Source organism: Nerophis lumbriciformis, linkage group LG38, assembly GCF_033978685.3.
Source record: "Nerophis lumbriciformis linkage group LG38, RoL_Nlum_v2.1, whole genome shotgun sequence".
NCBI classification, from domain to species: domain Eukaryota; kingdom Metazoa; phylum Chordata; class Actinopteri; order Syngnathiformes; family Syngnathidae; genus Nerophis; species Nerophis lumbriciformis.
Window position 1 is genome coordinate 10,918,528 of NC_084585.2, and position 27,788 is coordinate 10,946,315.

The following is a 27,788-nucleotide window of genomic DNA, read 5'->3' on the forward strand; positions in this document are numbered from 1 at the left end:
CTGGTAGCCCTTCGCATTAATCAGTACCCAAGAAGTAGTTTTTGGTTTCAAAAAGGTTGGTGACCCCTGTACTAGAGCATAAAATCAGTGTCAGTTGAGTCGGTCCATAGGTTGCCTGTAGGGATTTTTAATGTCCAGCAGATGTCAGTATTTAGTGACACAGTATCGACACAGTATCAATACAGTTTTGCAATGTGTCGAAACGCTTCATGACGCTTCATCAACCCATCACTACTGGTTACAATTATACTGTTAAGAAAGTATTGTCTTATACGTTGCCTAAAATGAGAATACATCATAATCAGTGGCGGCTGGTGAATTTTGTTTTAGGTGTCACAATCATTCATTTCAACTTAATGTTATTCAAGTATGACATTTTTAAATGTAATTAATTTCATTGACAAGTAATTATATCATGGTCATACTCTTGTTTGCTAGCGGCTACGATTTCAGTACTATTGAAGATCTTTGCTCCTTCTCAACTCTGTGGTAATATTCTTTTCACAAAATACAACCAAATAGTAAGTTAATGTTCAATCTTACTTGTGAAAAGTAATCCCCCGATTCCTATTTTCAACAATCCGCTCATTTGAGCCGGAAAACGCGGAACACCATCTTTGTTTTCTACCTGTCAACTGTCAGTTTAGGCTGCGCGCCGGCTCCTCATCACCACTTCAAGATGGCGGCCCAATTTCTCGCGTCACAGCAGCCAATGCTCCGTCTACTTATAAGATGTGTATGGAAGTAATGGTGGAAACAAACCTACTTCCGCGTCTGCGCAGTCAGAAGCCGTTAATGTGCAGGAGCGGGAAAATAAAACCGGAAACAGGAAGTGACAGTGACGTCAACCAGCGGGAAAAGCAAAACCTCTACCGCGTCCATTTTGATCAGCGCAGGTCGAACCATTGAAGTCTTTTGCCACAAGATGGCAGCAGCTTATCTTCTCTCCGGGATGGCCAGGTATTATTAGTCGAGAAGTGTTGCTTGTTTTGTCCACGTTTTACTCTGAAATAGACCCTGCTGACCCTGAAAACGATCTCTCAGACTCGAATGATGCTGATGGAGGAGGAAGCTCTGTGAAGCTGAGAGGGGGAAGAACATGGACACAGTAAACAGTGTGTATATGATTTTCTTTTTCTTTTTCATGTCAAATACATAGGCGGTGTTTCAATTTTGCACACTTCTAGGGACAAGCGGTAGAAATGGATGAATGGATGGATATATATACTTACACTGCCATAGGCAGAGGTGTGGACTCGAGTCACATGACTTGGACTCGAGTCAGACTCGAGTCATGAATTTGATGACTTTAGACTCAACTTGACAAAATGTAAAAAGACTTGCAACTCGACTTAGACTTTAACATCAATGACTTGTGACTTCACTTGGACTTGAGCCTTTTGAATTGACATGACTTGACATGACTTGCTACTTTCCCCAAAACCCAAAGATGAAAAAGTTATTCGGGAGCGCTCCGTATTTTTCATTGTGTACTTGTCTATCAGCGTTGCGTGTGTCAGCTGGTGTGGTCTCAGTACAACAGCCAATCAAATTAGATCTACTTTGTTTTCATCACACAGAATTCATCCAATCAAATTGCAGGACAACCAACGAAGAAGACATGTCCAAACCACACGCCAGTGAACAAAAAATGATACCTAAAATAATTTTGTTTGGGTATAAAAATTACGAGGTGGTCAACACAAAACAGTTTGCAGTATGCAACACATGCGGTTCGAAAATTACTGATGGAGAGGCAACAACTTCCAACTTCGTCCGGCATTTGAAGTTGCACAAAGAACGGTAAGTTTTGAATGTAAGATAACGTTTATTGGCTAAGTAACGTGACTTTTATTTGCTGTGTAGTTAAATCAGTGAGGCTGTAAACTCACTGCTAACGTTATAACGTTATTGCAAACACGGGAATCTGTTGCAGTTCACTACCTTATTCATACTTTTTGTTCAGTGATTTTTTTTAAGCAGGGTTACGTTAGTCAATATATCACACGTAACGTTAGACGGCGGTCAGCAGCACCGCATATTTTAGCCACCTAAAAAAAGACAAAAAATAGTAAAATAAAGGTCAGTTAAAATGTATACTATATTATGAATGTGTACCGTTTTAGCTAGCTTTCTGACATACTGTTGATTGTTTACCTCAGTGGTCCCCAACCACCGGGCCGCGGCCCGGTACTGGTCCGTGGATCGATTGGTATCGGGCCGCACAAGAATTTTTTTTTTTTTTCTTTTTTTAATTAAATCAACATAAAAAACACAAGATACACTTACAAGTAGTGCACCAACCCAAAACAACTCTCTCCCCCCTTTTGTTCTGGGCATTGAACATGAAGACTCTTCCTTCACTGTTCCGAGTGGCCATGAGAGTCTTGGCAGTGCCTGCCTCCAGTGCTCCAGTGGAGCGAGTTTTCAGCCATGGTGGCATCATACTACGCCCCCATCGTGCACAAATGACTGACAGACTCTTGGCTAATTTGGTCTTTTGCAAATGCAATGCAGCATAGGGCCCTGACATATAAAAAGTACAACTTTTTTGTTATGTTCACGTATATGTCATGTTTTTTCAATGTTAACACTTTTGTACAAATAAGTACATTTGCACTTTATTTTTCAATGTGTTTGTTCTGTAAAGGAATGAGTTAATGTTTAAAATGACTGGTTAATAGTGCTATTATAAAGTGCAATGTCAGCACAATTTTCTTTCCTGCAATTTAAAATGCACTTGTTTTAATAAATAAATACAGCGTTTGAAAAGCATACACAATCTGTGTTAATATATTAGTCTGTGGTTAAAAGGACTTGAAAGGACTCGAAACTCAAAATGCAGGACTTAGGACTTGACTTGAGACTTTCCAGTCTTGACTTTGGACTTGACTCGGGGCTTGCCTGTCTTGACTCGGGACTTGACTCGGACTTGAGGGCAAAGACTTGAGACTTACTTGTGACTTGCAAAACAATGACTTGGTCCCACCTCTGGCCATAGGTATCAGGCACGTGTACCATGAATTGATTAACGTGGACCCCGACTTAAACAAGTTGAAAAACTTATTGGGGTGTTACCATTTAGTGGTCAATTGTGCGGAATATGTACTGTACTGTGCAATCTACTACTTTGATTTAATGAATAAAGGGTTTGTATGTTCTCTATACCCAACATTATGTATTATTCAGTGACGTGCAGTCACTAGAGGCAGGTGAGGCCCCGCCTCACCTGCCATCATGGAAAGAAAAAAAAATGTAAAAAGAAAACATTTTTATTAAATTGTTATATGTATCCAGTGATTATACTATAAAGTTATTTTCCATTTAACTTCACCAGTTTTAGATTATTTTTATTCAAAATCGCTGAATTTTCACATTTGCCGTTCAAATATTGAGAAGAGACGGTGCGGTGATCAGCAGCCGGTTGAGGCACGTCACTCAGTTGTGTCTCACCATGGATTGCGGACTCGGCTAACTGCTGGCCTGCTGTGCAGTGAGACCGTATTGCCATATGAACTATATTGTACATTTCCATAGTTTAGTTTGCTGAGGTATATAATGTACAGTGTATTTTGTCAACAACTGTATGTGTGTAACGTATTTATTGTGCTGAGCGATCATAAAACGGCTGCAAAAGACGCACTGGCTGAGGCTCCAGTAATCCCGCCTCCTGCACCCCCGCCGTAAAATGTGCACCGGTGTTATATCAACGAAAGCCCACACTTATACTTTCCACATGCAAGATTGAATCTATTTAAAAAAGTTAGTTCATAAGAAGCCAAAAAGTGCAAAAACAATCATGTTCGTGTTGGAGGAGTTGTGAATGACTGCAGGGCCACAACATTAGGTACACCTGCAGACTGCAGGTGTACCTAATTCACAACTCCTCCAACACGAACATTATTGTATTTGCACTTTTTGGCTTCTTATTAAATAACTTTTGTAACCTATTTTTTATGGGCTTTCCTCTTTGTGATGTTAAGTTCCTGTTATGCGCTGTTATACAGTATATGCCTTGAGCTCTTATTTTGAAGGCGCTAAGAGCGGAAGTGATGACATGTTGGAGTTGAGCGGAAGTTTTTGAAAGAAGGTAAATAAAGTGGTCCTCGTGTAAACTGGAGCCTCCGTGTTTGTTATTTTGTAGTTTCATACAGTATAGGCGACATTTATAAACCCTCGGTTACACTTTTTTAAATAGATTCAATCTTGCACGTGGAAAGTTTGAGTGAGGGCTTTAGTTGATATAACACTCCCGTCAGGGGTTGCATTAATCCAGCACAACAGCGGCGAATGGACTTCATTTATAAGTAAAGGTAAGACCATAATAACGTTTTTTTTATTAAATGTGCTTTTTTGTGTGCTACAGTTTGTATGTGTAAAGTTAAAGTTAAGTTAAAGTACCAATGATTGTCACACACACACTAGGTGTAATGAAATTTGTCCTCTGCATTTGACCCATCCCCTTGATCACCCCCTGGGAAGTGAGGGGAGCAGTGGGCAGCAGCGGCGCCGCGCCCGGGAATAATTTTTGGTGATTTAACCCCCAATTCCAACCCTTGATGCTGAGTGCCAAGCAGGGAAGAATGCTGGTATGAGCTTTTAAACATAACTCGTTAACTGCTGCCAATCAAATGGTGAATAAGATACTCTTTAGGGTTCATATGTTTGTAAATCTGACTGTGATGAAGTCAGTGCCTCACCAGCCATCAACCTCACCGCACGTCACTGGTATTATTCTAACTGATCTTTTTTGTAACACGGTTAATAAATGAAGTGTACATTTCTAGTTGTTTCCCCATATTTCTACACAATAACTCAGATATGGTAACACTAGCGAGCAGTAGAGAATATGAAGTGATTTTTAGTCTAGAGCAGTGGTTCTTAACCTTGTTGGAGGTACCGAACCCCACCTGTTTCATATGCGCATTCACCGAAACCTTCTTTAGTGAAAAATAAAAACTTTTTTTTTTTCAAATTCAAGACAAAGTTATATGTTTTTGGTAACACTTTAGTATGGGGAACATATTCTAAGTAACAAAGACTTAATTTAGAGTTATTTGGACACTAGGGGAACATATTCTAAGTAACAAAGACTTAATTTAGAGTTATTTGGACACCAGGGGAACATATTCTAAGTAATAAAGACTTAATTTAGAGTTATTTGGACACTAGGGGAATATATTCTAAGTAATAAAGACTTAATTTAGAGTTATTTGGACACTAGGGGAATATATTCTAAGTAACAAAGACTTCATTTAGAGTTATTTGGACACTAGGGGAACATATTCTAAGTAATAAAGACTTAATTTAGAGTTATTTGGATACTAGGGGAACATATTCTAAGTAATAAAGACTTAATTTAGAGTTATTTGGACACTAGGGGAACATATTCTAAGTAATAAAGACTTAATTTAGAGTTATTTGGATACTAGGGGAACATATTCTAAGTAATAAAGACTTCATTTAGAGTTATTTGGTTAGGGTTAGGGCAGGGGTTCTTAACCTTGTTGGAGGTACCGAACCCCAGCAGTTTCATATGCGCATTCACCGAAAACTTTAGTGAAAAATAAAAACTTTTTTTTTTTTTTCAAATTCAAGACAAAGTTGTATGTTTTTGGTAACACTTTAGTATGGGGAACATATTCTAAGTAACAAAGACTTAATTTAGAGTTATTTGGACACGAGGGGAACATATTCTAAGTAATAAATACTTAATTTAGAGTTATTTGGACACTAGGGGAACATATTCTAAGTAATAAAGACTTAATTTAGAGTTATTTGGACACTAGGGGAACATATTCTAAGTAATAAAGACTTAATTTAGAGTTATTTGGTTAGGGTTAGGGCAGTGGTTCTTAACCTTGTTGGAGGTACCGAACCCTAGCAGTTTCATATGCGCATTCAACGAACCCTTCTTTAGTGAAAAATAAAATGTTTTTTCAATTCAAGAAAAAGATATATGTTTTTTTACTGGTGCACAAAATGAACCGTGCATGAACATCACCTTGTTCAAAGAACAAAACCAACACAGTGCATGAACTCAAAACAAATTACACACCTTACACACATTACCATGACTTGATTAACGTGGCCCCCTGACTTAAACAAGTTGAAAAACTTAGTCAGGTGTTACCAATATGTACGGAATATGTACTTTACTGTGTAAACTGTACTGTTTCATATAATGTATTCTCTTCCTTTGCAATCTACGAGTAAAAGTTTCAATCGATCAATCAAACTACCTGCAAATCAGATGGAAAATTAAAGGGAACATTGTTTGGGGGTATCCATAATACGCTGATAGGGAGAAGTTTTTATTTACATGATAAGTCGGATGTGTCTTTACCTCCGTGGCGGAGGCTCCACCGAACCCCTGAGGCCGACTCACCGAACCCCTACAGTTCGATCGAACCCAGGTTAAGAACCACTGGGTTAGGGTCAGGGTTATAATAAGGCATTAATAAGTACTTAATAATGACTAGTTAAGAGCCAATATGTTACTAATTTGCATGTTAATAAGCAACTAATTAATGGTGAATATGTTCCCCATACTAAAGTGTTACCATGTTTTTTTACTGGTGCGCAAAATGAACCGTGCATGAACATCACCTTGTTCAAAGAACAAAACCAACACAGTGCATAAACTCACAACAAATTACACACCTGCAAATCAGTTTGCTGTTGCCGTATCCGTAATACGCCGATAGGGAGAAGTTTGTATTTACACGATGAGTCGGGTGTGTTTTGACCTACGCCGAACCCCTGAGGCCGACTCACCGAACCCCTAGGGTTCGATCGAACCCAGGTTAAGAACCACTGCTCTAGAACATGTTTTGCTTTATTCATTATTGACATGTTTCTTGCTACTTTATGTTGTATATTTTTTACATGAGATTTCCAGTTCAATTTATCATCAATCATTATGCCTAGACATTTGGTTTTATTTACTCTTTCAATTTCTATTCCGTCTGTTTGTATTTGTGTTTGACTTTCCCTTCTATTGTTACAAAATAGCATTATTTTAGTTTTACTGAGATTCAAAGATAGTCGGTTTTTAAATATGCCTGTCAGAATGTGCTACCTCTATGTCATATACAGTCGTGGTCAAGAGTGTACATACACTTGTAAAGAACATCATGTCATGGCTGTCTTGAGTTTCCAATCATTTCTACAACTCTTATTTTGTGATAGAGTGATTGGAGCACATACTTGTTGGTCACAAAAAAACATTCATGAAGTTTGCTTCTTTTATGAATTTATTATGGGTCCACTGAAAATGTGAGCAAATGTGCTGGGTCAAAAGTATACATACAGCAATTTTAATATTTGCTTACATGTCCCTTGGCAAGTTTACCTGCAATAAGGCACTTTTGGTAGCCATCCACAAGCTTCTGCTTGAACTTTTGACCACTCCTCTTGACAAAATTGGTGCAGTTCAGCTAAATTTGTTGGTTTTCTGACATGGACTTGTTTCTTCAGCATTGTCAGGACTTTGGGAAGCCCATTCTAAAACCTTAATTCGAGCCTAATTTAGCCATTCCTTTACCACTTTTGACGTGTGTTTGGGGTCATTGTCCTGTTGGAGCACCCATCTGCGCCCAACACCCAACCTCCGGGCTGATGATTTTAGCTTGTCCTGAAGAATTTGGAGGTATTCCTCCTTTTTCATTGTCCCATTTACTCTCTGTAAAGCACCAGTTCTATTGGCAGCAAAACAGGCCCAGAACATAATACTACCACCACCATGCTTGACGGTAGGTTTGGTGTTCCTGGGCTTAAAGGCCTCACCTTTTCTCTTCCAAACATATTGCTGGGTATTGTGGCCAAACAGCTCAATTTTAGTTTCATCTGACCACAGAACTTTCTTCTAGAAGGTCTTATCTTTGTCCATGTGATGTCAGATGAATGGCTAAATCAGGCTAGAATGAAGGTTTTAGAATGGCCTTCCCAAAGTCCTGACTTAAAAGTGTGGACAATGCTGAAGAAACAAGTCAATGTCAGAAAACCAATACATTTAGCTGAACTGCACCAATTTTGTCAAGAGGAGTGGTCAAAAATTCAAGCAGAAGCTTGTGGATGGCTACCAAAAGTGCCTTATTGCAGGTAAACTTGCCAAGGGACATGTAAGCAAATATTAACATTGCTGTATGTATACTTTTGACCCAGCAGATTTGCTCACATTTTCAGTAGACCCATAATAAATTCATAAAAGAACCAAACTTCATGAATGTTTTTGTGACCAACAAGTATGTGCTCCAATCACTCTATCACAAAAAAATCAGAGTTGTAGAAATGATTGGAAACTCAAGTCAGCCATGACATTATATTCTTTACAAGTGTATGTAAACTTTTGACCACCACTGTAATTACCTAACTATTAGCCATTCTCAGTGGGAGCTTTATCCATCCATCCATCCATTTTCTACCGCTATCTCAGCTGCATTCGAGCGGAAGGCGGTGTACACCCTGGACAAGTCGCCACCTCATCACAGGGCCAACAGATAGACAGACAACATTCACACACTAGGGCCAATTTAGTGTTGCCAATCAACCTATCCCCAGCTTTATTTGACATCTAAATCAATGCTTAAAAACTTATAAAGTATTGTTTTTTGACGCGGTAGCAGTAAATCACTAGACACCGCTATCGAATTATGCAACTGGTAACTTTTCTTCGATGAAGCGACTCATTTCGACAGAATACCAGGTGGTCTGGCCCTGCTCCATCCTCCTCTGAAGGAGTGCCTAGGCATCGTGCTTCCTTCAACATAGAGACAAATGATAACATCTGTTAGCAGCTGGATAATTAGGGCTTTGAGTTTTTTTTTCTATTTTTTTTAGTACACTGTAGGGACAGGTATAATGTTTCTGTGGCGCTAATGTAGTGGTTAATGTAGCATCAAAGTGCCTCAGGAGATTGCCCAAACATTGTTATAACTGGATTCGGTCAAAGGAGACTGTAGTTAGTGTACTGTATAGGCTCAACACTGAAGGAGGAAAAGTGGGAGGGGGGTGCAGCGGGGGCTTGGGAGCAAATTGGGTAACAATTCTCACAAGAACTCAAATAAATGCCCCATCAGATATTAAAACATAAATGGGGAAAATTGGGCTCTAGCAAAGTGCACTTTTCCTATTCAGAGCAAAAGGGCAGGTGCCTGAGCACTACTAGGGGTCGTTCTGTGCATGTGGCTGATAAGTACTCTGTTATACTGTGTTGTTTGATACCAGGCCAGTTTTTTTCCACAGAAAACACATCTTATCAAGCCTAAGTCAGTAATACTTGATACATTTGATTATAGTAAAACAATCACCACTGGCGCCCCTAATTTACCCTAGTCATCATAGTCTATACCGGGGGTCAGCAACCCGCGGCTCTTTAATGCCACCCTAGTGGCTCCCTGGAGCAGTTTTAAAAAGCATTGAAAATGGAAAAAGATGGGGGAAATATTTTTTTTGTTAAGTATGTTTTTTGTTTGAGGACAAACATGACACAAATCTTCCCAATTGTTAGAACTACCACTGTTTAATATGCATGTTTAAAGGGGAACATTATCACCAGACCTATGTAAGCGTCAATATATACGTTGATGTTGCAGAAAAAAGACCATATATTTTTTTAACCGATTTTCGAACTCTAAATGGGTGAATTTTGGCGAATTAAACGCTTTTCTATTATTCGCTCTCGGAGCGATGACGTCACAACGTGACGTCACATCGGGAAGCAATCCGCCATTTTCTCAAACACATTACAAACACCGAGTCAAATCAGCTCTGTTATTTTCCGTTTTTTCGACTGTTTTCCGTACCTTGGAGACATCATGCCTCGTCGGTGTGTTGTCGGAGGGTGTAACAACACGAACAGGGACGGATTCAAGTTGCACCAGTGGCCCAAGAAAGTGGCAAGAAATTGGACGTTTGTTCCGCACACTTTACCGACGAAAGCTATGCTACGACAGAGATGGCAAGAATGTGTGGATATCCTGCGACACTCAAAGCAGATGCATTTCCAACTGGACTGGACAGATCAGCTTTTAGGAAAAGAGAGCGGATGAGGGTATGTCTACAGAATATATTAATTGATGAAAATTGGGCTGTCTGCACTCTCAAAGTGCATGTTGTTGCCAAATGTATTTCATATGCTGTAAACCTAGTTCATAGTTGTTAGTTTCCTTTAATGCCAAACAAACACATACCAATCGTTGGTTAGAAGGCGATCGCCGAATTCGTCCTCGCTTTCTCCCGTGTCGCTGGCTGTCGTGTCGTTTTCGTCGGTTTCGCTTGCATACGGTTCAAACCGATATGGCTCAATAGCTTCAGTTTCTTCTTCAATTTCGTTTTCGCTACCTGCCTCCACACTACAACCATCCGTTTCAATACATGCCTAATCTGTTGAATCGCTTAAGCCGCTGAAATCCGAGTCTGAATCCGAGCTAATGTCGCTATACCTTGCCGTCCTAACCGCCATGTTTGTTTGTATTGGCATCACTGTGTGACGTCACAGGAAAATGGACGGGTGTATATAACGATGGTTAAAATCAGGCACTTTGAAGCTTTTTTTTAGGGATATTGCGTGATGAGTAAAATTTTGAAAAAAAACTTCGAAAAATAAAATAAGCCACTGGGAACTGATTTTTAATGGTTTTAACCCTTCTGAAATTGTGATAATGTTCCTCTTTAATACTGATGCCAGTATTTGGTAAACATCATTGTGTCCTACTAATGTTGGCGGTTCTTGAACTCACCATAGTGTGGACTGGGACGTGACGGTTTGTTTGCATGTAAAATCTTCTCATTTTGTCCACCAAACGTTTTATGCTGTGCGTGAACGCACAAAGGTGAGCCATGTTGATGTCATTGACTTGTCGGAGTGCTAATCAGGCATATTTGGTCAGTGCATGACTGCAGGCTAATCAATGCTAACATGCCATTTAGGCTAGCTGTATGTACATATTGCATCATTATGCCTCATTTGTAGGTATATTTGAGCTCATTTAATTTCCTTTACTTTTATCCTTTTTGTATATAATTTAGTTGTGCATGTGTCATGACACATTTCAGATAGTTGTTTGTGTGCCACGTTGTTCCAGACCACAGCAAACATTACCTAGCTTGCCAAAGATTGTAATAAATATATTAAAAGAAGACAGCCTGCTGTTCCCTTTAACTTGGACACACACATCTATACCTTCGACCATTAAAAGACAGTAATTTCGAGAAGTTATCTCACCTTCTGAGTAGCCTCTGATTTAGTAATGGTTTCTAATGTTGTAAAAATGTGTAGAATAAAAATTAACATTTCTGTCAACGATTTCTGTCATTTTGATAGTGGGCTAATATAGCTAATATAGACACTTACATCATGTGTTGTCTTCATTATAAGACTTATAAAGTCATTTTGATATGAGGCTAATATAGCTAATATAGACACTTGTCTTCATTGTAACACTTATATTCGGCCTTTTCATTTTTTGTGGCTGCAGACAGATTTGTTTTTTGTATTTTGGTCCAATATGGCTCTTTCAACATTTTGGGTTGCCGACCCCTGGTCTATACCAATAACTGCACCTCAGGGGACCCTTCTGTAAAACTCTTGAAGTTCTTAGACAACACCATCGTCATCAGTCCCATACAGGGTGGAGATGAGTCTGCCTACAGACGGGAGGTGGAACAGCTGGTTCTCTGGTGCAGTCAGTAGCAACTGGAGCTGAACCCGCTCAAGACTTTGGAGATGACAGTGAGGAGATGACAGTCAGGAGAAGTGGACCTCCCACACAAACAGAAAAAAGGCACAGCAGAGGAAGTACTTCCTGTATCAGCTCAACCTGCCCCATGAACTGCTGATCATGTTCTACACCTCCATTATTCAGTCTGTCCTGTGCACCTCCATCAGTGTCTGATTTGGATCTGCAACTAAACTGAACCGACACAGACTGCAACGGACAATTAGGACTGCAGAAAAGATCATATGTGTCCACCTTCCCCCCCCCCCCCCATGCAGGACTTGTACCAGTCCAGGGTGAGGAAAAGTGCAGGTCACTGTATCACTGCGGACCCCTCAAACCCTAGTCACAAGCTGTTCAAACTCCTATCGTCACAAATCACTGTACGCCAAAACAACCCGTCCTAAGAACAGTTTCTTCCCTCGGGCTATGAATCTGATGACCGCTGTGAAATAACTCTGGAACTAATCTGCCTAGTGTAACTCGTGTTCACTTCAACGGGCTCTATTCACCACTCCACTATTATCAGCTTTGTACATATTACCTATTTAAGGACTTGTTCATATTTTAGTTAATCATTAATATTAAACAAGCCGACCAAGTCAAAATCCTTGTGTGTTAAACAGACTTGGCCAATGAAGCTGATTCTGATTAAATGTATAGCATAAAAATACAGCATGGCGGTGGCCTACTTGTTAGGACGGTGGCAGTACAGTTGGGAAATCAAGGGTGTGAATCTCCATTTGGGCATCTCTGTGTGAAATGAGCAGTTTCATACCGTGTTCAAACATGCATTTAAGGTTTTGGAGAGTCTCAATTGTTCATAAATATAATGGGAATTATTGTTTGTCTATCGATATGTGTCATGTGATTATTATTGGGGACAGCCTATTGCCTGTCCCCTTCAGCTGCAACAAAGAATTTGTTGCTGCAACATCAACGTAACACCCATCAGACATCTGACTGTTCCCACCCCCACGTCCCTCTTATCGCGATCTTCCTGACAATGCTAAAATGTAAACTATTGTCAACCTGCACATCAATGCAGTTTCTATGCCGCTGGACAAAGCTCAAACAAAATCTCGTTGTTCATGTATGACTTAAGTGTTATTATGACAATGACAATAAAGGAATTGATTGATTGATTGATTGTGATTGTATAGTGCTAGCTTGAGGATTAGGCATAAGGCTCCAAATACGTATGTTCTATTGATCATCTTCCATAATCATTAGTAGTGAGTACCTATAAATGTAATAAGTGTGTGGTGCATATTTTGGACTTTCACAGGGATTATTATTCCGTGCTTGTCAGCTTCCTTCATCGTGAGTGAACAATGGCAATTGAAGAGAGTCAGGGAGGGTTCTGGAGCTGAATATATTCTAATGATTACGACTGTCACTTTTATTGCAAATATTGAAATCAGAGGAGACTGTCAACTTAAGCCAGCAGGAGAGTTTGGAGGGAAAAGGCCTTTTAAGTGTCAAAAATATAAACAACATTTTGGTGTCTATTTAGGTGATCCCAGAACGTAACGCCCGCAAATAGCTTGGATCTACTGTACAACATAATGATTATGCTACTTTTCTTTACATTTGTTCAATTTGCCTGATTTTTCCTAATTTATTAGTCTTTAAGTTATTTTTTGGTCTAAAGCAGGGGTGCTCACACTTTTTCTGCAGGCGAGCTACTTTTCAATTGATCAAGTCGTGGGGATCTACCTCATTCATATATATAATTTATATTTACTTATTTATGAAATATATGTTTTTGTTAACAAGTTAAAGGTGTTTAATGATAATGCAAGCATGTTTAACACATATAGTTAATATTGTTAATACATTAAAGGTGTTTAATGATAATACAAGTATGTTTAATACATATAGTTAATATTGTTAACAAGTTAAAGGTGTTTAAAGATAATGCAAGCATGTTTAACACATATAGTTAATATTGTTAACAAGTTAAAGGTGGTTAAAAATAATACAAGCATGTTTAACACAAATAGTTAATATTGTTAACAACTTAAAGGTGGTTAAAGATAACACAAGCATGTTTAACACATATAGTTAATATTGTTAACAACTTAAAGGTGGTTAAAGATAATACAAGCATGTTTAACACATATAGATTCCTTTCTTTCATGAAGACAAGAATATAAGTTGGTGTATTACCTGATTGTGATGACTTGCATTGATTGGAATCAGACAGTGGTGCTGATAACGTCCGCATTTTCGAATGGAGGAGAAAAAAAGTCCTCCTTTCTGTCCAATACCACATGAAAGTGGTTGGTTTTTGGCATCTTATTTGTCCAGCTTCCGTACTCCTTTGTATACACTTTACAAGAAATACATTGTCGGCAAACTCCGTAGCTTGCTAGCTTGTGCACGCCAGCTTTCTGAGACTCTTATTTTGGTAGCGCAGGCAGGATAAAGCAGAGCTTTTATTGTGCAACTGTGCAGTCGGTCTTTGGAGTTTTGACAACAGGTACGGCGCCAGAGTCTGTTGAAATAAAGTGTTTCTTGCCTTCCAGTCGGTAATTTTAATGAGCTGGCAGCAGCCAGCGTCATCTCAGAAGACCCTCGGGTGCCGTGAATGTCAAGTGACGAAAGTGACGTCATAGTGAAGATTTATGATCGCTCATTTTTAGGACTTTTTTTAATGCCTGGCTGGTGATCGACTGACACACCCTCCGAGATCAACTGGTAGATCGCGATCGACGTAATGAGCACCCCTGGTCTAAAGGGGCAAGAATGGGAGTTAAAGACTAGGTGCACTTTATGGAATGCATACTGTGCCTCCAGACTACTTGTTTTATATTTAGCTCACTTGACAGCACTTCTGGTTGCTAGGAGATGTTTGATGCAACTGCAGAGGAGGCTCTGAATTCAAATATGCCCAGCTGCCAATCATGCATGCAGAGGTTCTGCAAGAAGAAACAGAGGAAGAAGGAGAATAAGAGAAAGAGGTTTAGCAGTAAAGGAATCACCCTTCCGCTGTGGATGTCGCCATTGTGGTAGATCGGCGAGCTCGGAGCTGAGGCGTTGTAGTAGGAGGACGCAGCCTGGACCAGCGGCCTCTTGGTTTTCTCCCTGGTCCCGTTTGAGTCGTTGTCCTTGATGATCTCGTACTGGCGGCAGAACAGGGCGATGACGGCTGTGGCGGACGATAGCGCTGTGTGAGCGTGTGTGTTTGTGAGGTGTGTACAGCGCAGAACGCTGACCTGCCCAAAGCAGCAGCACTGTTGTGATGATGAGCAGCTCTCCAGTTTGCAGGTGAGGTGTCATACCCAAACCCTCCATGGCCGGCTCATCTGAGGACACAAATGACAGAATTTTTGTGGTTCTTGTTATATCTCTGCCATGTTGGTTTGTGCATCGTTTTTACGGTGGTCCAATACTCCAGCCGGATAGTGGTCACTTCTTTCCAATGTCCTGAAGTGGAGGGCTCTGCTTGGTTGACTGTCGCCGTGCGGCCCGACGGACTGCACCTGAACACAGCGCATACAATACATGCAGGGTTATCTTTAAAAACTGATCGTAGCATATTAGGTTATTTCTCTTTTCTCAGCAAAGTTTTGTAAGGATAGATTATGTTTGTTTTCACAGTGTTAAGACTGATGTCGAGTTCCATCTGGATATCATTTTCAATACCCCATGTTCTCGTTATGGTCGTGGGTGAGCTGGAGCCTATCCCACCGGCACAACTTGCATTTGTCATGTAGACTCATACTTGCCAACCTTGAGACCTCCAATTTCGGGGGGTGGGTGCAGGGGGCGTGGTTAGGGCGGGGGCGTGGTTGGGGGCGTGGTTAAGAGGGGAGGAGTATATTTACAGCTAGAATTCACCAAGTCAAGTATTTCATATATATACATATATATATATATATATATATATATATATATATATATATATATATATATATTAGAGATGCGCGGATAGGCAATTATTGCATCCGCAACCGCATCAGAAAGTCGTCAACCATCCGCCATCCACCCGATGTAACATTTGATCAGAACCGCACCCGCCCGCCATCCGCCCGCACCCGCCTGTTGTTATATATCTAATATAGACGATGCAAGGCATTAGTGAGGCATACCTGCCAACTACTCCAGTTTTCCCGTAATTCGTACGGTTTTCATCAACCTATTCCGGGTTACGGTTGCAGTGATAAAAAATAAGTTTTTTCATTAATTAAAAAAAAAAAAGGGTGAAAACTACGCGAATTGCACCTTGTGCAGACAAGATTTTTCGATCGGACACGGAGGAATTAGCGATGTAAAAGACCATGTTGGGACAAAAAAACACAAGTCTAATGCCGTTGCTAGTGATACAAGTGGAAAACTTTCAACGTTTTTCGTCGCCCAAACAGATTCTTTGGATGTGATAAATGCCGAAGTTTTATTTACGGAGGCAATAATTGAGCATGGACTTCCAATCGCACTGGCTGATCACATGGGACAGTTAAATGTTTGTAATGCAACCTTTAAAAATCATTACGCGGTGATCGCGGTCCCAAAAATAAACTTTTCTTGCATGATAATGTCCAGAAAAACTCGCTTTATATTACTATAGAGTCCTTTTAACGAATGAGTTTGATGGTTTATCACAAACCTTAAATGAAAGAAGTCCTTTGTTCTCCTGCAACATGCATGCGCTTTGGCCTTGCTTCGTGTTTGGTGCGCAATCCTGTCAGCTGTATTTCACAGCACGTCTTTGACAACTTGAAGTGGCATAAAACATTTAAAACAAAGGGGTTATAGGAACAATCACTTTCAGTGTTTTATGCCACTTCAAGTTGTCAAAGACGGTATGCTGGTGCCCGACTGCCACAAGTGGAACAAACATTTGAAACAAAGGGGTTATAGGAACAATCACTTTCAGTGTTTTATGCCACTTCAAGTAAACTTATCATAAAGTTACCATATCATTTTTGCAGTATGATCAATCTGATAGAATAAATTTGGATTTTAGCCACAAAAAGGTAATGACACCAATGTTATCTATTGGAATTGTTTAGTACTGTTATACTGTTAAAAGTGTTTATACTATTTATGCTTTCAAGTCCAAGTTGAAGAAATCTTGTTAAATGTTGACAGCATAACTACCAAAATACAGAAGTATGTCCTTAATATTTTTGCAGTGCTATTTCTGTTGAAAAGTTAAAATGATTACATTAGAGATGTGATGTGCCACTTTTCAAGTGTCTGATGGCTTAAATTAATTTTCATTAATTTTTCATGTTTTGAATTCTTTTGAAAGGCTTACAAAAAAACTACATTTGAATTGTAATTCCATGCTATTGACAGGACTATTAATTTTAATGAAGTTAGCTTACCATGTTTACAGTATGATAATTGTGATAGAAATGGGAATTTTAGGCACAGAATATTTTTTACAATTGAACAAGGCAGTAGATTATACAAGCTTGGACAGAAAGTTAATAATGACACCAATTTTTTTTTTAATGGAATTGTTTAGTACTGTTTTACCATTTGTTTACTGTAAAAAGTGTTTATACTGTTTATACTTTCAATTAACAAATTGAAGTCTTGTGAAAGGTTGACAGGATAACTGGCATTAGCTGTCAAAATAATTTCAAACTATTGAAGTTAGCTTACAGAATAAACATGTCAATCAACCCATATGATTTTTGCTGTAATATTTTTGTTTTGAAAAGTCACTGTGACTGATAGAAAAGTGATGGTTTTAGCAACATTTTAACCTGTCTGAATGCTAATAATCATTTTGCGTCGGGGGGCGAAGCCCTGAACCCTCCACCAGGACTTTGTCCTGGACCTACCGGGGCCTGCGGCCCTTGGACCCTGGCTACTAGGTTTTTCTGATTTCAAAAGTTGGCAGGTATGGTGAGGTTATAAAGCTTTTGCCTGTTAAAGAAAGGAGACTGATCCAATGCAGCACAGACATTCGCGTGCCACGCTGTCACGACCCAGACGCACACCAGTGCGCAATCATATGGGAGCCGCGCTGAGCGCACCTCCAAGCGCGTCTCGCTGCCGGCGACGGCCGGGTATGGGCCCGACGCTCCAGCGCCATCCATTTTCAGGGCTAGTTGATTCGGCAGGTGGGTTGTTACACACTCCTTAGCGGGTTCCGACTTCCATGGCCACCGTCCTGCTCTCTATATCAACCAGGGTGAGCCCCACCCCTTTCGTGAGCGCACTGCGCGCAGAGTGACCCCTGTTACGCGCCCCCGGCAACAGGGGTGGCGGGCAGGTAAGCTGCGCGGGCGGAGCGCGTGGAGTGACCCCTGTTACGAGCCCCCGGCCACGGGGGTGGCGGGCAGGTAAGCTGCTTACCTGCTGCGCGTGACGCCGGCCGCGGCGAAGGCGGACGAGGCGGAGTGTCGGTGCGGTGGGCGCGGTGGTGACCCTGGACGTGCGTCGGGCCCTTCTCGCGGATCGCCTCAGCTACGGCTCCCGGTGGGGCCCTCTCGGGGGAAGGGGCCTCGGTCCCGGACCCCGGCGAGGCGTCCCTTCTCCGCTCCGTAAAAGTGTCCATCTCTTTTTCTTTTTTTTCTTCTGTTGTGGCATATGCAGCAGGTGCCTGCTCGTTTTTCGTATGTGGGTAACAACATTTAACTATGTATATATATTTCCGAATTGGTTTAACTGCCACCCGCCTGAATCTATTTAAAATCTAATTTTTTTTTATTTCAACCGTCCGACCCGACCCGCGGATAAAATCTAATTTTTTTTAATTTCATCCGCGGATAATCCGCGGACTACGCGGTTGTGCCCGCAAACCGCGCATCTCTAATATATATATATATATATATATATCCCCGCGACCCCGAAGTGAATAAGCGGTAGAAAATGGATGGATGGATGGATATATATATATATATATATATATATATATATATATATATATATATATATATATATATATATATATATATATATATATATATATATATATATATATATATATATATATATATATAAATAAAAGAAATACTTGAATTTCAGTGTTCATTTATTTACACATATACACACACATAACACTCATCTACTCATTGTTGAGTTAAGGGTTGAATTGTCCATCCTTTTTCTATTCTCTGTCACTACCTTTCTAACCATGCTGAACACCCTCTCTGATTATGCATTGCTGTGTGGCACGCACAAAAGTGCTTTCATCAAATGCACTAGATGGCAGTATTGTCCTGTTTAAGAGTGTCACAACATTGCTGTTTATGGCAGACGGACTGCTTTACTGTAGACGTTCTTTATATTGTGGGAAAGCGGACTCAGGTCCGCATGGAGCTGGAGGGGGCGTGGCCTCCAGCTCCGCCTGAATTTCGGGAGATTTTCGGGAGAAAAGTTGTCCCGGGAGGTTTTCGGGAGAGGCGCTGAGTCTCCCGGAAAATCCGGGAGGGTTGGCAAGTATGATGTAGACAAATAACCCTTCACTCTCACTTTCACAACTTTGGACAATTTAAGAGTCTCCAATTAGCCTAACATGTTGTATGTTTTTGGGATGTGGGAGTAGAAAAAATGGAGAAGTTAAGAAGACCTATAGTATGATGATTCAACATTAGGTATGCAATGGTGTCAATTTTGCACCACCGTCACATTTATAACTTGCATTTTGCATATGTCTGTAATGGTTTGTGTCTGCAGGAAATTAATCCGTTCCCTTTAGAATGCAAATAATAATAATAATAATAATGGATTAGATTTATATAGCACTTTTCTAGACACTCAAAGCGCTTCACAGAGAAGTGAGAACCCATCATTCATTCACACCTGGTGGTGGTGAGCTACTTTCGTAGCCACAGCTGCCCTGGGGTAGACTGACGGAAGCGTGGCTGCCAGTTTTGCGCCTACGGCCCCTCCGACCACCACCTATCACTCATTCACCAGTGTGAGAGGCACCGGGGCAAGGGTGAAGTGTCCTGCCCAAGGACACAACGGCTGCGATTTGGATGGTAAGAGGCAGGGAGCGAACCTGCAACCCTCAGGTTTCTATCACGGCCGCTCTACCCACTAAGCCATGCCGCCCCAAATGAAACCAAGTCCCACCTCACTCTATCTTTTGAACAGGTGCACAGTTAAACATATATGTGGAAGAATCACCACTATTTTTGTTTCAGACACAGTCGGAAAAAAAATGGTAAAATGATGCCACTGTAGTGGCTGCTGGTTGCAGGAGCTCTGCGCTCTTGTGTGTCCCCTTATTGTGTTCTTGAGGTTTTCCCTCCTGTTTTCATGTGTTTTTTGCCTTTTGGATCGGGCCCTTTGGGACTGCGCAACAAGAGGTTGCACTTTTGTGACTTCTGTGGTTCTTTTTGGTGCTTTTTTTTTGTAAGACAATTGGACATGCCTTGGGGGAGCCTTTTTCCATGGGCATGTTTACATGCAGACCAGCTGTTGGCTCTCGACCACACCGAAGTCCACGTGGAGAGATGCGGAGGAAGAAACAGGGCTGCACAGGGAGCATAGAGCATTGGGATGGACACACTTTTCGGAGACCTGGCTGAATGAGCATGTATCGGACACTTCGGTCTCCCTCAGCGGATTCCCACTCATCCGCGCGGACTGGGCATGTCAAGAGCTAGTGGGCAGCCTAGGATGTAGTCGGCTCCCTTGGTGCTTTGTTGGGTCTATTCCTGTCTCTGGATGTGCCCCCCCCCCCCCCCCCCCCCAGCAGACGATGACGTAGAGCACTGCAGAGGCCAACATGGTGTATGTGGGTGTTGAAATGGTGCTTTTGTTTTGTTGTTTGTCCATGCATGGTGCAATCGCATGTGCGCAATATTTTTCATTTAATGCTCATGTTTTGGTTTTTCGTTGTGTTATACTTTTGCAGCGGTACGTAGAAATGGCGCTGCTGTGCTCTTTTAATGCATTTTATGTTCTTTGTGTTTCTCTCTTGTTTTCATGTGGTTTCACCTTATTTTTTGTGTACTTTTTGAATGTGCACTGCAACCACACATTTTCCCCATTGTTGGATAAATAAAGTCCATCCCATCCTATCCTAAACGAAATATAGTCACCAGCCACAACATTATGCACATCTTGTGTGGTGCACAATGCCACATCAAAACAAAGCTGCGCCATCTTTGTTGTTTGAACTTAGTGGCTAATCCAGTTTGATTTCATTTCAGGAGGGCAGGAGGCGAAAAGGAATAACAGGCTCAGCAGAGGGGGAGGAGGCTGGCTGGCAGCATTTACAAGGATGCCCACATAAGTACGTATGTCAATCTGTGACATCACAGATGGCCCACCTTAAAAAAAGACTGCAAAACACAGCATTCAAAGGCTTCCAAAACTGCGCGCAAACTCACGCCTAAATGCAGGAACCTTATGAGTTGAGGCTTTGGCATTGTTTAACACGAGTATCCAACATTGTAACAACATTAATATGTCAAAAAAAGAGGAAAATCATCAAAGGTCCCCTTTAATAATACATATGTCTTCACTTATCATCATGCAGACAAGACAAAAACAAATACATGGAAGATGCAAAGACGAAAGCCAGACTCATAAAAATTAAAACATATTTCAGTGTTATCTCAGTTATCATACACCAGATTTATCTCATAATTTAGTTTTCGTTGAAAATTTGTTGGCAAAATTTTACCCCAGATTTCGTTTACCGTCTTGGTTATCGGACGGCCAAACTAGAGATGCGCGGATAGGCAATTATTTCATCCGCAACCGCATCACAAAAGTCGTCAACCATCCGCATCCACCCGAACTAACATTTAATCAAAACCGCACCCGCCCGCATCCGCCCGTTGTTATATATCTAATATAGACGATGCAAGGCATTAGTGAGGTTATAAAGCTTTTGCCTGTTAAAGAAAGGAGACTGATCCAATTCCGCAGAGACATTCAATGCGTGCCACGCTGTCACGGCCCAGACGCACACCAGTGCGCAATCATCTGGGAGCCGCGCTGAGCTTACCTCCAAGCGCGTGGAGGTGCGATGTCCCTCGCACCCGCGGCGGCTCCACCCGGGCTCGCGCCCGAGGCTTCAGCGCGCACCGCGGCGGCCATCCTACTCGTCGCGGCCTAGCCCTCGTGGCTCTCGCTGCCGGCGACGGCCGGGTATGGGCCCGACGCTCCAGCGCCATCCATTTTCAGGGCTAGTTGATTCGGCAGGTGGGTTGTTACACACTCCTTAGCGGGTTCCGACTTCCATGGCCACCGTCCTGCTGTCTATATCAACCAACACCTTTTCTGGGGTCTGATGAGCATCGGCATCGGGCGTCTTAATCCGGCGTTCGGTTCATCCCGCAGCGCCAGTTCTGCTTACCAAAAGTGGCCCACTCGGCTCACCAGGGTGAGCCCCACCCCTTTCGTGAGCGCACTGCGCGCGGAGTGACCCCTGTTACGCGCCCCCGGCAACGGGGGTGGCGGGCAGGTAAGCTGCGCGGGCGGAGTGCGCGGAGTGACCCCTGTTACGAGCCCCCGTCGGTGGCGGGCAGGTAAGCTGCTTACCTGCTGCGCGTGACGCCGGCCGCGGCGAAGACGGACGAGGCGGGGTGTCGGTGCGGTGGGCGCGGTGGTGACCCTGGACTTGCGTCGGGCCCTTCTCGCGGATCACCTCAGCTACGGCTCCCGGTGGGGCCCTCTCGGGGGAAGGGGCCTCGGTCCCGGACCCCGGCGAGGCGTCCCTTCTCCGCTCCGTAAAAGTGTCCATCTCTTTTTTTTTCTTCTTCTGTTGTGGCATATGCTGCAGGTGCCTGCTCGTTTTTCGTATGTGGGTAACAACATTTAACTATGTATATATATTTCCGAATTGGTTTAACTGCCACCCGCCTGAATCTATTTAAAATCTAATTTTTTTTTATTTCAACCGCCCGACCCGACCCGCGGATAAAATCAATTTTTTTTTTATTTCAACCGCCCGACCCGACCCGCGGATAAAATCTAAATTTTTTTTATTTCAACCGCCAGACCCGCGGATAATCCGCGGACTCCGCGGTTGTGTCCGCAAACCGCGCATCTCTAGGCCAAACATTGCATGAAAACTAGTCAGTTTGTTATGCGCTAGTGCCCTGACAAAAATCCAGAGTTAGTGACTCAGTCTCTCTACTTTTTATTGAATACATCAGCATAATAAGCCACAATGGCAAAAACAAAATAAGAAGATGCGCCCCACCCCCCATCCTCCGTCTCTGCTCATTGTCGTCTTCACCAACACAAGTCGTCAATGAAGGTAAAAGGAATGTTAAAGGATAATTTATCACTTTTATTTGTCATTTCAATGCATTTCACATTGATTTCTGCAAAACTAAACGATTGGGGTTTAGAATTTTTGACTGTCTGGAACGGATTAAATGGATTAGCATAATTTCTTATCGGAAAAATGGCTTTGTTTTCGTAGAACTAGGTCTTTGTCCGCTTTTGGAATGGTTCACTAAGAAAAACCAAAGTACTATTGTATGTTTTTTGTTGTGTTAATTAATATGCTTTACCGGTGAACATACCCTTGATAAAGGCCTCGTTAAAAGCAAAGAAAAAACTAGCTGTCCTTGCGGTGTGCCGTATACTTGTCCTCCATATTAATAATGGATTCCCGCAGGGGATTTTGCTTTATCCTCACAAGGGTGAAAGATCATGCCACCCGCGGGCCTGGGAGATTTCAATGAAACGTCTTTGTAATGAGTGTTTTACTAAGTCCCCACACCGAAGGACAATGTCGGCCCATGAAACTCTTGAGGGTCATCAAAGTTAAAGAAACTTGGGAGGAGTGTGTGCCACCTGCACGCTGTAGTGTGTGTCCTCATCCAGATCCCACAGCACACACCAGTGGCTTGACGTGTTCACCTCCCGGATGGAGCGCTGCATCAGGCCGTCCTGTCTCTGCGGATGAGACAAACATCTAATAAATCCTTTCCCCTCAAGGAAATTGGGAGGAGTTTTGTCACAATAATCATTTTTTGAGGCAACAGACAAAAAAACAATTTAGAGCGTCTAAACAAATCAAATCCCTTATCTGGACACTGATGCAGCAAGAACACACACAATTGCACACATGCTCACACAAGGCTGGTTGTTTAACAGATGTGTTCTCACATAGCAATGCAGCTTATGTGGTGCATTTTACAAATACACACCAGAATGACTTCACTTGTGCCTCATGCATAATCAGTATGCTGGGATTCATGAACACAGATTACAAGGAGGAAGTGTGGTTTCCTCTGTGTTTGTGTCAGAAACAGAGCGTTGCGTAATCGCGCTGGGATGTAGAAATGCAAAAGTGAGGCTTTGTCTGCAGTTTTCCTGTCCTGCGTCTCCTTGGCGCTCAGGATGTTGCAGTGTGTGAAAGCATCTCCCTCGGCAATTCAATTGATTGTCAGAAAATGCCAACTTGCTTTTTGGAATTGGACTGAGGACAAACGGCATCAGATAAAAGCTTCACTATTTCTGACTCTTTGAAGCGATGCCAGAAGATTTTCCCATCCCAGAGCCAGTCTTAGTGAAAGTTTAGGAGTCAGACAAGAGGTGACTTTAAAAAAATAAATAAAAAAGATTTAAAAGAAATTGCCATTGGCCTGTGAGACAGGGGGCGGGTAAAATCCTTTCCAAGAGATGACGCCCACTTAGAGTGCAGCTGGTATCTGCTGCCAAACTGTGGGCGCGTGAAACCTTGACTGTAGCCAAGCAAACAGACGAGATCTTTTTGTGGACATGAGATAGAAAGTGTGACAAATTACGTGCCACCAAAGAAACTCTCACCATTAAACATGTCAGGCTTTAAAGGTGCCCTATCCTAGTCAAAACTATATTGAAGCCTATTGGGTCAGTAAGTTTTTATGAAAAAAACACTACGTCAATCTCAAGTTGTGTACAGGCCAGGGTAAATCTGCATTCTTCTCCTCTTGGTCAAAGTGCTCAGAATCCGCAGCCTGCTGGCCGGCCACACCTTCTCTGTTTAGATTGGTCAAGTTTCGAATCCAGTCACCCAGCCCTCTACCGCACGAAGCTGTAAAGATATGCGCTATGCTAATGGTTTTTGGCATTCAGTAGAAAAAAATGAATATTGGAGAATCAAGCGTCAAATTTGTCAAACAAAACAGCTGTCTGTGATGTGGAGAAAGGAGCACTTACCGGTGTTTTTCTTCTGAGATAGCAAAACATATTTTTCATTGCCTCCTCACTCCGGTTTATACAATTGTTGAATCCAAAAAAACCACATTCTGGCTGCCATTTACAACAACAACAACAACAAATGGTGCATAGCAACATTAGCCGGTCGTCATACATGGACTTTCAAAAGTTGTGATGTGGTTGGACTCCGCCAAGGCTGCCCTTTGTCACCGATTCTGTTCATAACTTTTATGGACAGAATTTCTAGGCGCAGTCAAGGCGTTGAGGGGATCCGGTTTGGTGGCTGCAGGATTAGGTCTCTGCTTTTTGCAGATGATGTGGTCCTGATGGCTTCATCTGGCCAGGATCTTCAGCTCTCGCTGGATCGGTTCGCAGCCGAGTGTGAAGCGACTGGGATGAGAATCAGCACCTCCAAGTCCGAGTCCATGGTTCTCGCCCGGAAAAGGGTGGAGTGCCATCTCCGGGTTGGGGAGGAGACCCTGCCCCAAGTGGAGGAGTTCAAGTACCTCGGTGTCTTGTTCACGAGTGAGGGAAGAGTGGATCGTGAGATCGACAGGCGTATCGGTGCGGCATCTTCAGTAATGCGGACGCTGTATCGATCCATTGTGGTGAAGAAGGAGCTGAGCCGGAAGGTAAAGCTCTCAATTTACCGGTCGATCTACGTTCCCATCCTCACCTATGGTCATGATCTTTGGGTTATGACTGAAAGGACAAGATCACGGGTACAAGCGGCCAAAATGAGTTTCCTCCGCCGGGTGGCAGGGCTCTCCCTTAGAGATAGGGTGAGAAGCTCTGCCATCCGGGGGAAGCTCAAAGTAAAGCCGCTGCTCCTCCACATCGAGAGGAGCCAGATGAGGTGGTTCGGGCATCTGGTCAGGATGCCACCCGATCGCCTCCCTCGGGAGGTGTTTAGGGCACGTCCGACCGGTAGGAGGCCACGGGGAAGACCCAGGACACGTTGGGAAGACTATGTCTCCCGGCTGGCCTGGGAACGCCTCGGGATCCCCCGGGAAGAGCTGGACGAAGTGGCTGGGGAGAGGGAAGTCTGGGCTTCCCTGCTTAGGCTGCTGCCCCCGCGACCCGACCTCGGATAAGCGGAAGAAGATGGATGGATGGATGGATGATGTGAGAAAGTCTAACAATCTCGTAGAAATCTTATGAAGTTGTCACACCCAACAGATCACGAGATTTAGGAGTACCATAAAAATCAACCAGATAACTTAAACAACATACCAACATCAGTATACAGTAGGGGTATGGGAAAAAATCGATTCGAATTCGAATCGCGATTCTCACGTTGTGCGATTCAGAATCGATTCTCATTTTTAAAGAATCGATTTTTTTTATTTTTTTTATTTTTTTTATTTTTTTTTATTTTTATTTTTTTTAATTAATCAATCCAACAAAACAATACACAGCAATACCATAACAATGCAATCCAATTCCAAAACCAAACCCAACCCGCAGAACAGCAATAAACAGAGCAATTGAGAGGAGACACAAACACGACACAGAACAATCCAAAAGTAGTGAAACAAAAATGAATATTATCAACAACAGTATCAATATTAGTAACAATTTCAACATAGCAGCGATTAAAAATCCCTCATTGACATTATCATTAGACATTTATAAAAAATAAAAAATAAAAATAAGAACAATAGTGTCACAGTGGCTTACACTTGCATCGCATCTCATAAGCTTGACAACACACTGTGTCCAGTATTTTCACAAAGATAAAATAAGTCATATTTTTGGTTCATTTAATAGTTAAAACAAATTTACATTATTGCAATCAGTTGATAAAACATTGTCCTTTACAATTATAAAAGCTTTTTACAAAAATCTACTACTCTGCTTGCATGTCAGCAGACTGGGGTAGATCCTGCTGAAATCATATGTATTGAATGAATAGAGAATCCTTTTGAATCGGGGAAAAATCGTTTTTGAATCGAGAATCGTGTTGAATTGAAAAAAAAAATCGATTTTGAATCGAATCGTGACCCCAAGAATCGATATTGAATCGAGTCGTGGGACACCCAAAGATTCACAGCCCTAGTATACAGTATGGTACTTCCACATTACGTACTACAAGAGTGAAAACATTAGACTTTTTCCCCCCCACCGCAGATACTATTGCGGGGACTTTCCCATTAAACTGGTAAATAAAACACCCCCCTGCGTTTCCACCCAAAAAAAATCTGGTAAATAAACTTCCACCAGGAACTATATTGGTCCCTGGTCGCTAGGTAGGACTTAGCTATAAAACTCCTATTGTTCGAACACTGTTGGGGCGTTTCTAAAACGCTGTATTCGAAATGTCAGCTGCCAGTACAGTATGCGGGGAAAACTTGTTTATTGCATAGTTTTTGGGTATTTCTGTTACAAGATACTTGACAACGGAGAGAAAGAAGCACAAGAGGAATTTGAGTTGCAGGAACCTATGCGTGCCATCTGTGTGCTGAAGTACACTGATTAGTTGACCTATCTTGCAGTGTTTTACTCTGCTGTAGTGTTTAAACTAGTATGCAATTTCAGTTGTTCAAACTTCCTTTTGATACATGAAGCAACAAGAAGTGGACAAACTCTTTAAACATGTTTGCAGAAGAATATTCAGTATACAGGCGGACTTCGAAGCGGCAAATGGAGCCATTGACTGGGACTAGGCAACCTCTTTGTTTGAGGATGAAGAGGAGCCCATAAACGAGTGGAACGAAGGTAAACCACATAAACTATTTACTTTGTTACATGTTGTAACAGTAGACAGTAGTGATGGGTCCGGCAACACCGATGCATCGGCGCATGCGTCGAGCTCATAGAGCAAAACCCTGTGTCGGTGCGCGTACCGCTTTTAGAAAGTCACGTGACCGATCATGAGCTGTTTTGGTCACGTGACCGATACGCAAACTGTGTCACACGGACGCCTCCTCTGTGCCCTGTGAGCGTGTCTTTTCTACAGCCGGAGAAATAATAACTAAGAAGAGA

General features: G+C 42.1%; 1 protein-coding gene and 1 long non-coding RNA gene across 4 annotated transcripts in view; one reads left to right on the forward strand and one right to left on the reverse strand.

Moving 5' to 3' along the window:
- The window catches only part of LOC133578128 (fibronectin type III domain-containing protein 4-like), a 63,273-nt gene continuing 35,485 nt past the window's right edge, over window positions 1–27,788 (reverse strand). For both annotated transcript variants that reach the window (XM_061932307.1, XM_061932306.1), the window contains 5 exons: window positions 23,454–23,555; window positions 15,106–15,208; window positions 14,942–15,031; window positions 14,708–14,874; window positions 1–1,082 (listed from right to left, as the gene is read on the reverse strand). In XM_061932307.1, the coding sequence (XP_061788291.1) occupies window positions 1,041–1,082; window positions 14,708–14,874; window positions 14,942–15,031; window positions 15,106–15,208; window positions 23,454–23,555 (504 nt within the window). In that variant the 3' untranslated portion in view covers window positions 1–1,040. The remainder of the gene's footprint in view (window positions 1,083–14,707; window positions 14,875–14,941; window positions 15,032–15,105; window positions 15,209–23,453; window positions 23,556–27,788) is intronic.
- On the forward strand, window positions 843–27,511 carry LOC133578130 (uncharacterized). Of its 2 annotated transcripts, none has more exons than XR_009811817.1 (4): window positions 843–960; window positions 1,045–1,115; window positions 20,849–20,931; window positions 27,409–27,511. It is a non-coding gene; the product is annotated as an uncharacterized lncRNA (long non-coding RNA). The 2 variants fall into 2 exon arrangements; XR_009811818.1 differs by lacking the exon at window positions 27,409–27,511 and adding an exon at window positions 25,116–25,261.